This window comes from Suricata suricatta, chromosome 13 (assembly GCF_006229205.1).
Source record: "Suricata suricatta isolate VVHF042 chromosome 13, meerkat_22Aug2017_6uvM2_HiC, whole genome shotgun sequence".
Lineage (NCBI taxonomy): Eukaryota > Metazoa > Chordata > Mammalia > Carnivora > Herpestidae > Suricata > Suricata suricatta.
This window is the reverse complement of record NC_043712.1, coordinates 19,052,432-19,063,032: the sequence shown is the minus strand read 5'-3', so window position 1 is coordinate 19,063,032 and position 10,601 is coordinate 19,052,432. Positions and strand designations below refer to the sequence as shown.

At 58.8% G+C, this 10,601-nt stretch overlaps 1 protein-coding gene across 1 annotated transcript in view; it reads left to right on the top strand.

The window, feature by feature from the left end:
• The window catches only part of COL27A1 (collagen type XXVII alpha 1 chain), a 125,280-nt gene that overhangs the window by 77,359 nt on the left and 37,320 nt on the right, over window positions 1-10,601 (top strand). The window contains exons 28-33 of the mRNA XM_029919629.1: window positions 3,235-3,288; window positions 8,015-8,068; window positions 8,620-8,664; window positions 8,748-8,792; window positions 9,136-9,189; window positions 9,997-10,050. Of these exons, the coding sequence (XP_029775489.1) occupies window positions 3,235-3,288; window positions 8,015-8,068; window positions 8,620-8,664; window positions 8,748-8,792; window positions 9,136-9,189; window positions 9,997-10,050 (306 nt within the window). The remainder of the gene's footprint in view (window positions 1-3,234; window positions 3,289-8,014; window positions 8,069-8,619; window positions 8,665-8,747; window positions 8,793-9,135; window positions 9,190-9,996; window positions 10,051-10,601) is intronic.

Below are 10,601 nucleotides of genomic sequence, written 5' to 3'. Positions count from 1 at the left end.
CCCAGTAAATAATGGACACCTGCTGTGGAGAAAGCAGGGGAGAAGGTGGGACACATCGGATGAGGGTTAGAGCATAGGGGTGAGGACACGGGTCTCCGGCTTGTGATGACTGAGGAACCAGGGGTATTCCTGAGGATCCCGAGGCAGGAAGGGGTGAGAGAGGCAGGGTAGCTGGGGGAGGGGACCCCCTACTCTCCCGAGGGCGAGGGCGATATTGGGGGTGGGGAGGGGTGGCTCTCATTCCGAGCCCTCGGAGCTTCTGGTCCCTCTATCTGTGTGAGCGGAGGCTGGAGGCTGGGAGCGATTCTCACTTCGGCCAAGGCTCGGGCTCAGAGCTGGGAGCCCACTCTGGGGAGCTGGAGGGGTGGGCTTCAGGCAGGTAGAAAGGGGATGGGGGACGGGGACCTGCCCAGGCTGGATCCTGGTGCAGGGCTAGGGGATGGTGAGTTCAGGCTGCCCAGGTCCCTCCAAAGGCCAGACCTCGGGACTCCCTGGAGTCTGATGAGGGAGAAAATGGGAGCCTTTGATGGTCTGAACCCGAGGGAAGCAGGCACACACCGGTTCTCCGTGCCACTTAGGGAAGCAAAGCCAGCCTGTTCCCAAACTCCTCTGTGCACCTACTATGTGCTGGGCGTATGCTCGGCCTCCCTGTGTCAGGCAGTGGGAGGTGCTGAGGAGGAAAACGGAGGCACTCATAGTGCAGACGTGAGATGAGAGCCAGCGCTCAGGACTCCTGAAGGCATATTTTTCCCTGTTAACAAGGAGGAGAAGCCACTTCTGGCCTGGGGCTGGAGGGGCTGGTGGCGCTGGTTGGCAGCTAAGGATCCCAACTTGTAATCTGAGTGTCCAAGCACCCAGATTGAAGGCTGCCCTCTCGTCTCTCTCCCTAGTGCTCACAGGCCCCACATACAAGGGTCTAGCAGAGGCTCTTGGAGACGCAGTGATTGGGGACCATCAGTGTGGCAGGTGTCCAGGCTAGGGTCCATCAGCAAATTGTAGCTCCTTTGCCCTTGGACCTCAGCCTCTCTGGGCCTCAGTCTCCCTATCTGTCCAGCAAGAAGAGGAGCCTCGAATAGAGTTGTTGGGGCAAAATGGGAGGCCAGTGGGAGTTGGGGAAAATAGTGGGAATGTCCAAGCCAGCGTGTGGAAGGAAGGTGCTGGCCTCCTTCGAATCCTCTGCCTCCGTGGCTCCGCTGACCTCCTCCCTACTCTGTGTCCTCATTGCTTCCAACTGATCTGGTGGGTGGGTGGCTCAGACTGAGTGAAGTCAGCTACATGCAGCTTTCAGACCCCAAGGCTGCCATTGATCCGCATCGCTCTGGTATGGGTCTGGCCACCTGGATCTCTTGGGGTCCCTCCCGGCCGGCCAGCTGTGCTCATGCTGTTGGGGGAGCAGCATAGCATCGAGGTCCAGAAATCTGACTTCAGAATCAGACACACGTGAGTCAAATCCCGGCCACTTTCTAGCCATGTGATTGTTGGCAATATTCACAGCTTCTCTCTGCCTCAGTTTCTCCATCTGTAAGATAGCGTGCTACCTTCATGATGAGGTTGTTATGAGAAATCAGTGATAACGGTGCGTCCTGTAATGCTTAGCAAACTATCTGCATACGCTAAGAGCATAATGACTGGTAGCAATAGGAATTGCTGACTATTTATTAGATACTGTAATTACCACTATCGTGAGTAAAGACTATTACTATTAAGGTGACATTTCTGATGATAGTGTTCGCATCTGATGGGCATTTTCCCACTTTTCCAATCACATGAATATCTGTGTTCTCCTGCATCCCATCGAAGTCAGCCCAGATCGTGATCTTCATTATCTGGGGGTCTGGGGACAGGTTCCAGGACCTCAAGTTACTGTCCCCACCCCCTGACCAAGAGAGCCGAGAGCTACCCTTTGCTGGGGACCTTCCATGTCATTCTGTCTTCCCAGCAGGAAGAATCCCTAGCCCCCATTTTATAGGTGATGAAACGGAGGCCTAAAAGGTTGAAATCACTTGCGAAGGTCACAGAATTAGGAAGTGGCCGAGCTGGGATTCGAACCTGGTCCTCTGGTAGAGCAGTCTGCTCTTTTAAGTCCTCTATTCTACCACCTCGCAGTCAAGCCTTGGCTCCGGACGCTTCCCGGTGACACACTGCACGCCTTCGGCGGTCCCAGATCCTGCTAGAAGATGGCTCCTCTCACCCAATCTTCCCGTCTCCTGCCATCCGGGAGTCAGATCTGCTGTTACCGGGCCAAGCCTGGGTCCTCACCCTGCTGGCTCTGCTGAGAAGGGACAAGTGGGGACCCAGTTCCTCACATCAGCCCTTCAGCAGCAGCTGACGGAGGGTCCATACCCTCTCAAGGCCATGGGGAGGGACAAATGGGAACGGCGAGTTTTTCCCGAGGCCCCAAATGGAGCTGGGCCTCTCCCTGGTATTTGGAGGGGAGTGAAGCCGCCTCTTATAAGAGGAGCACGCCCAGTCTGAGGCTCGCTGCTGAGCTGGGAGGCTCGTGGAGGGGCCCTGGCCAGCCGGCAGTGGGTGAGGGCGCTGCCTGGCGTCTGCAGCTGGGGCTGGAACCCGGGAGAGGAACGGGGCAGTGAGGCAGGCTGCTTCCTCCTTCCTGCTTCCTTCCGCCCTCTGTCCTCTCCTCTTGTTAGATGGTTCGTGGTTCCTTCAGCAGATCCCTGCATTCTTGCCATGGGCCTGCGCCGTGCCCGGTGCCGAGCCTCCAGAGAACAAAGACAACCCTGTCTTTTCCTTCCCTCCCTCCCTGTCTCTCCCTTGGTCTCTTGTCATTCCTGCATCAAGCCAGAGAGCCAGGCCAGGCCCTGTTCCCTTGTCCCCGCCTCCCCCTCCCTCACCTCAGGGCTATGGTCTGGGTCTTCCCCCTTGGTCCCCCAGGGCTCCTTCTGCCCTGGGCTGAGCCTTCGGGATGGCTTACAGGTGATATTTGGGGTCAGGGAGGGGGGACAGAGCGCAGGCTGCCGTCTCCTTGCTGATGGAGAGAGAAAAGAGGAAAGGGGCATCTGAGGAGAACTTGGGTCAGGAATGTCACGGTAGTGTCCGGTTGCTGATTTTGAGATACGGAAGAAGATGATTCATGCATCCAGGGAGCTTCCTCCTCACTTCTGAATCCCCAGAAGGTCGAAGGTGATGGCCAGGCCTTGCCCCCATGCCCCGACCTTCCCTATTGCCCTTGCTACCTGAGAGGGGGCTTCTCCAAACTCTTTCTCCTCCCCACAGGGTCCTCCAGGATCTCGAGGCCCACCAGGCATGCGGGGACCAAAAGGATGCCGGGTAAGTGAGGCCCAGTCCCCCGGGGAGGGGGGGGGGATGACACCTGACACCAGCAGGGGCCGCCAGACAGAGAGCCTCCCTCCTGGTCCTTGCCCCCCGCCCAACCCTGAGATTGGGGATTAGCAGACATCAGGCAGGGTTCCAGGCTCATCCTGGGTCTGAGTGTTGGCCTGCGACTCCATTTCCAGGCCATCTTTTCCAGCCCATTTCTGAGCAGCAGGCCTTGCCATCCAGTAGGTACAGACAAGTTCTGTGGAGCCTGCGTTTGTCCATCCATTCATTTGTTCATTCATTCATTCAACCACCATTTGTTTAGCACTGACAATGTGCCAGCTCTGTGGACACCACAAAGAATGGGACATGCATGACCCCTTCCTGCCCTCGTGTGGCTCAAGTTGAAGAGATCGTATAGGGTCATTGACACATGATGTAGGGTCATTGGCACATGGCATAGGGTCATTGGCACATGGTGTAGGGTCATTGGCACATGGTGTAGGGTCATTGGCACATGGTGTAGGGTCATCAGCACATTGATGGTGATGCACAGGCAGCTTGGGAGCCTGGAAAGAGTATTGGAGAAGCTTCAGGGAGAGGAGGTTACCTGATCTGATGCCAGATTCCAGGCAAGGGACTGCCCTAAGGAGAGAGAAGGTGTGGCATGCCTCGAGGCCTCCACTGGTTCAGCAGAGGGTCAGGCGAGAGGAATGAATCGAAGAATTAGCAGGTGCGAAGCCCGAGAACACTACAGCTCAGGCTGTGGGCTGCACTCCCAGAGCAGTGGGGAGCCACAGAGGATTTTAACAGAGCGCTGGCCTGGTAATCACTAGTACTCGCTTGGTGTCAGGTACTGTCTCTCACATATTTCACTTTCTTCATCTTCAACATTACTCAAGGTGCTCATCGTATTCCCATTTTACAGATGGGGAAGCTAAGGCACGCAGGGGTTAAGTCGCTCGTGTCAGGTTGCACAGTTAGAAAGTGGCAGTGCTGGGATTGGAACCAGCGAACCTGGCCCTTGTGCATACTGAATGTAGTCAATTTCCGGTCATGCAGGGAGGGCTGACCGAGTGATTTTCTGCCCCGAGCTGGGCCAGGTGCTGGGCCAGGCAGCTTGTAGGAGGAAAGCACCGAGCGCGGTGGAGCCGGCAGCCCAGGCCCGCTATCCTAGCTCCATACAGGGGATCTGTGATCAGTCTCCTCTTGGCTGAATTTCAAGTGGTTTTAAATTCTCCCCCAAACCAGATGGCCTGAACAGTCAGCCCAGGAGAGGGGGGATTAAGAGGCATTCCTCTGGCCCAGCGGGGCCCCACCCGGGGCCATGGCCTGGGTCTCTGCATGTGGACCCAGGCCCGCTGGCAACCAGTCCCACCTTGACCCTGTGCGTGTTGCCTCCTGGCCCAGGAAGCCAGATGAGCTGGAGGGCTCAGGTCCTCCGCTCACTGGCCACCGCAGCTGGCTTGGCCTCCCCTTCCCAGCAGAGGCTTGAAGAATGCATCTCCTGCTTGAGGAAACCCAGGCTCCAAACCACATCAAAAGTCTCCAGGGCTGGGAGGGAAGCATCGGGAACATGAGCTCCTCCCCCCTGCTGGGTTTGGCAGGAATGCAAAACCTGTGGGAATGGCCCCCTGAGTCCCTGGCCTCATGGTCCACTTCACAGAGGAGGTAACTGAAGAATAAGGAGGGGGGATTTCCAGAGAGGTTTGTACTGTGCCTGCAGAAAAGCTCAATTCTGAACAGGCTTCCAGGTAGCTACTGGCTTGCCTAGTGACCTTAGCAAGACCTGGCCACCCTCTGAGCCTCGGTTTTTCCATATGTGCCAAGGGGAATGTACAAGGCCCTGCCTGCGTCTCTGCCCCTGTGTGGGAGGGGACAAGAAGGGGCCTCAGGCCCTTGGCGCTTGGGAGAACTGCTGATGAGGTCTGGGTCCACAGGCCTCAGTTGAAAACTTGGGCTACTTGAGACGAGACAGGGTCAGGTCCCAGCCTTCCCAATGACCAGTTCTGGAGCCTCAGGCCCTGGTGGATGGCATTAGGAGGACGTTGTGAGGACCCAGAGTATGAACTTACATCAGCTCGATGCCCATTTTCCCCCTCCATCACCAGTCACTGTTTATCAGCGTGGGAGTGAGCTCCCCGTCACAGGGGGGTGTGGAGGTCAGGGTCTGCGCTGGGACAGGGTGCTGGAAAAGACAACGTCTAAAATCCCTGTTTGTTACCTGGGAGACTCCACTGTCTCCCTGCACCATCTCCTTTGAGGGATTCGTGAGGATTCTGAGATTCACGAACCTGACCCCAGACTCTAACCCCCACGAATGGGGCTTAGGGCTTCACAGACCTGGCCTCGAATCCTGGCTCTTCCTCTTTGACCTTGGGCAATGGACTCCTCTCTGGGCCTTTAGCTTTCCTCTGCAAAATGGGTGAGCAAGACAGAACTGACCTCTCCAGAGGGCCCTGGGGATCAAACCCCTTCACAAGCACCTTGCACGCATGAGCGCCTGTTCGGGCAGCAGTGCAGGAGGCGCTGGGCACCTGTTCCTCCCCTCCCGGTCATCCAGCCCTTGGTCACAAGAGCTGCAGTTGGACAGATTTTCTGTCCTGGCCTGGCCGAAGGGCAGCCCTGGCTCTGACTGCCAGCTTCTCCCTGGGGAGGGGCTCCAAGAGAACAGACATATGGTTCTGATGGAAACCCAAGCCCTCCTCCGGCAGCACTGGAGGGCCCGTGTTCACTTGGAGAAGGAGCGGACAGGAGTGGGGGGCCCTCGGGACACAAGATGAGCTGCAGAGCGGCCCAGAGCAAGGGTTAGAGTGTGCGGCTGCCCTGCTCTTCTCCCTGCCCCAGGGGACTATGGGAGGGGAGGCTTGAGGGGGCTGCGTTGTCCCCTCCTCCCTCCAGGCAGCAAAGGCTGCCCCTATTTCCCCCAGGGCAGCACCAGCTCCTCCCCCCCTCCCCCGCCCCTAGCTTCCTGGTGCTCCTCAGGGACTCGCTGCCTCTCAGGTAACGGGGAATTTAGACATTGACTTCAGCATCCTGCTCGGCCTTCGTGGCTGCTGCAGGCCCTGACCTGCACAGCCCCATGGTGGGGAGCTCACTCCCACACTGGTAGCAATGACAGAGTGATGGAAAGAAATGGGCATCTGGCTGAGTTGGGTTCAGATTCCGGCTTCTCCGCTTCCCAGCGGTGTGTCCCTAGGCTGTTCCCTTATTGCAAAATGAAGACAACAGCTGTATCATTGCTGCCACTGCTCTTGCTACTCTTGTTATCCATCCCAAAGTCTTTCTCCCAGAAAGGCCTTGGTCCCAAGGATAAATAGGGCGCTGTGTGATTTGGACCAAGCCATCACCACCTCTGGGTCTCCACTGCACTCCCAGAGCTACCTCTTTCCAGGGAGGTTGATGCCTCAGCTAGAGACAGAGGCCAGGGGCTGGAAGCCATCTCTCAGGAGGGCCCAGGGGCCTACCTGACATATGAGCCTCTGTCCCCGTCCCTCTGACGCGAGACGTCCACTTCAATCTGGCCCCTGTCCACCAATCTGGGGCGGAAAGTCTAAGACATGACCTGACAGGGTCCATCTGAGAACAGAGGCCCAGAGAGGGGAAGGGGCTTGCCCGGGACCACACAGCAGTCCAACAGCAGAACCAGAACTAGCACCCACAGCTTCTACGCATGTGTAGTATTGGGCCTCTGCAAGCTTTCCGCTGGCTCTCTGTAGCACGCTCGGAGCTGCAGTTCTGAGGGAGGGACCAAAGCCGCATGTGCCAAGCCATTCCTCTGTGTCCCTGTCTGCAGGGAACCTGCCACCTCTTCCGGCAGATCCTGCTATGACTGAGCACTTAGGACAGGCCACGGAGGTCATCTCCTGCCTTCAGGAAGAGATTCCATCCCCATTTCCGAGATGATAACTGAGGCTCAGCGTCATCCCCTGTCCCGGGTTTATTCAGTTCAGGAGATGCTATGTTTTTAAATTTTATTTTTAAATATTTATTTATTTCTGAGAGAGAGTGTGTGAGCAAAGGAGGGGCAGATTGGACCTCAGTCTCCCCATCCGTGCAGTGGGAGGAGGGAGCGCATTCCACCCACCCCTGATGGCCTCCCAGCTTTTGAAGAAATAAGAGTCCTGTCTGGGGCTCCAAGGAATAGCGGCCTGGCCCCTGCCCTGCTCCTACCCCCTCCACACATCGGCTCTTGCCCCATGAGCAGGGCCAGATTGGCTTTCACATCGGGCTGGACAAAGGGATCCCAGACCCCCAGCCATGTGCAGACCCTCCCTGAGGCCCTCTCGGTCAGTTTTCCCCCAAGGACTGTGGTCCCTACACCCGCTGCCACCGCCTGTGTGCTCTGGGGAGAGCATGCGACAGCCGAATCTGCAGTCCTGACTGCAGGGACTTGGCCGCACGTGGCTGGGCTCTGGCCCTCAGCCTCCACAACCACCGAATGCGCTGGCTGCCTGCCCTCCCCGGTCTTTACACACAGGCCGTTCGTATACCACCAGCTCTTTTCCAGAATGGTAGGACCCCTCGCCAGGTCCCTCCATGGGGAGCCGTCTCAGCAGGGACACTGCACCCCGGTGACCCGCCTCGGGGTGGGGTGTGCGGGCAGCAGGAGGAAAGGGGAGCCCCCGGCCTGTGTCGGGAAAGGCCCAAGGCTTTGGGCGGCCCTGCCCTCCTGGTTCCCGGCCCGAGGGAGACCCCTGCTGTCCACCACGCTAGTCCCTTTTTCCTCTTCCAGGGCCCCCGAGGACCAGATGGACCAGCCGGGGAGCAGGGGTCCAGGGGCCCGAAGGTACCGACCCCATGGCCTGCCCTCGCTCACGCCTCCCACGCTGGGTCCGGAACCCCAGAACCAAGGCTCGCACCTTCCTGGGCATTAGGCCACTGTGGGCAGCGGGGAGTCCGGGAGAGGCTGAGAGCTCACGGGCCGCTCCTCCTGGCCCTGGAGCCTCGGCAGGGGGCGAGGGAGAAAGAGCACCAGAGAGAGAGAGAGAGCAGTGAAGGAGAGGGAGCCGGAGGAGGCAGGAATGAGAGGGCGTGAGGGGGAGCTCAGGTCCCCTCTGACGCCTTCCCCAGGGGCCCCCAGTCCCCTCGAGGGTCCCCCAAAAGGCGAGATTGCTTCTACTCCAGCAGGAGAGAGGGCTCCCTAGTTCTCTGGAGCAGCTGGTGACGATAGCCAGCCACTCCCCTCGCCGGGCCTCAGTTTCCCGCCCACACAGCAGAGAGAGGGATGGATGCTTGCATAGGTTCCTTTTGTCTCTCGTGGAGTGTGTGGGGCTCCCGTGTCCGTCAAGGGTTCTCCCAAGCTCCCCTTGCCCCCTTCACATGCTCTGTTTCCTGTAGGGCCCTTCAGGACCTCAGGGCAGACCGGGCCAGCCCGGGCAGCAGGTATGTCAGGCCAAGGCTGCCAGCCCCCTCCCCGCTCCCCGCTTTGTGACCTATGCCTCTAACAACCCCAAATGCGTTTCCAGGGTGCGGCCGGTGAGCGAGGAAACTCGGGCGTGCGAGGCTTCCCCGTAAGTAGCACCGGTTCTGGAAATCCCGTGGGGCTTTGCCGGAGAAAATAGCCACATCAGCCAAGTTCCCATCCTGCTGGGGGAACCCCCACGGTGCTAGGTGCCCACTATCTCTACATGGAAGGCCTTCCAACCTGCCTGTTTCCCCCGGGACTCGGTGTCCCCATCTGTCACTTGGCAGAGGGTAGGGTAGGACCGTCACATATTGTGAAGCCAGCCTGCCTCTTTCCCCCGGGACTCGGTGTCCCCATCTGTCACTTGGTGGAGGGTAGGGTAGGACCGTCACGCATTGTGAAGGCTTACAGTCTCGGAGAAACTAAGTCACCTCTGTTCCTCTCTGCAGGGTGTCCCGGGACCCTCAGGCCCCCCGGGCACCAAAGGCCTCCCAGGAGAACCGGTATGTGCCCTCTCGCCCCCCCCACCTTTTTCCTCTTTGCCCCCTGGCAGGCTGGTCTCAGATGGGCCACCTCCGGGAGTGGGGGATGTGGTCATACAGGGAGGTTGGAGATGGAAAGTGCCAGGGCTCTGTGACCCTGACAGGACAGGCCTCGGAGGGTAGAGAGAGTGAGCACTGTCCAGGGAGCTCAGGAGCTCTGGGCTTGAGTCAAAGCTCGTTTGCCCTCCAGCTGAGTTTTCTTGCAAGTATCATGGGAATACATTGTCCCTACCTCGCCATCCTGTTGTAAAAATGAACTGGTAAGGTGTGCACAGAGTGCTCAGCACAGGCTGAAGCTGAGGGAACCGAGGGTTTGGGGAACAGCCCGAGTGTCAGGGTGCCCCACGAGGAGGCCATGGAATTGTACCTCTGGGCAAGGACAGGAGAGGTGCAGGGGGGAGGACAGCAGGCTCTGTCCGCCCAGGGCCGTGCTACTGTCCCACATCTTGAGCCCCAAGGGCCGCCATTTTGAATATTGAATTGACCAGGAGCCAGGTGCGGGTTTCTAGATCCCAGGTAGAGGGGTGTCCAGGCAGAGAGAATGGAGTGAGCAAGGCTGCTTGGAAGAGCTGGAAGGTCTCTGAGTGGGGGAGGGCCCTCTGGGTTTGAGGTGGGGGGTGGAACAGGAGAGAGTGCAGGTGGATTGAGGGATGGCAGGAGACGGTGGGGAGAGTGGGCTGCAGAGTCCCGGATTCTGTGGATCCTCGCCCTCATCCGCACTCAGAGGGCCGAGGCTGCCTTCTCGAAACTGTCATGTCTGTCTTCCAGGGCCCTCAGGGACCCCAGGGGCCACTTGGCCCTCCTGGAGAGATGGGACCCAAGGTGAGTGCTGAGGGCCCCTTGTTTGTCCTGCGACGTGATGTTGGTGGGGGGATATCAGCCTCTCGAAGCCCTCCACCCCTGGGGGGCCCTGGCCTGGCCTGGGAGGGAGACGGCCGCGTCCTGTGACCTGGAGAAAGTGAAGACTAGATACCGCAGAGGGCAGGTCCACCTTAATGGCCTAGGGGGAGGGGCCAGGCTCCCTGTCCCAGGCGCTGCTGTGTGCGCCGCTGGCGGGGGGCCTCGGGCCCTCACCTCAGCACCAGGTTTGACTGCAGAGTGAGCCCTGTTGCGGTCATGTGGCAAGGAGCAGGATGGGGACTCAGATACCTTCGCTTTATCCAGAGAAAACTGAACGACGGGGTGGGGTTTGTGCAGGGGCTATAGCCATGCCCATGATGATAGCCCGGACCCCTCCGCACCTTGGTCATCCTGGCCCCTTGGAGAGAAGGGCTGGGGTCAGTCAGCCCTGAATACAGCCTGCATTGGCTTCCTCCCCTGTCGTTATGTGAATCCTGACATTTTCCTCCCTGTGCTTGCCAAGGGGCTCCTAA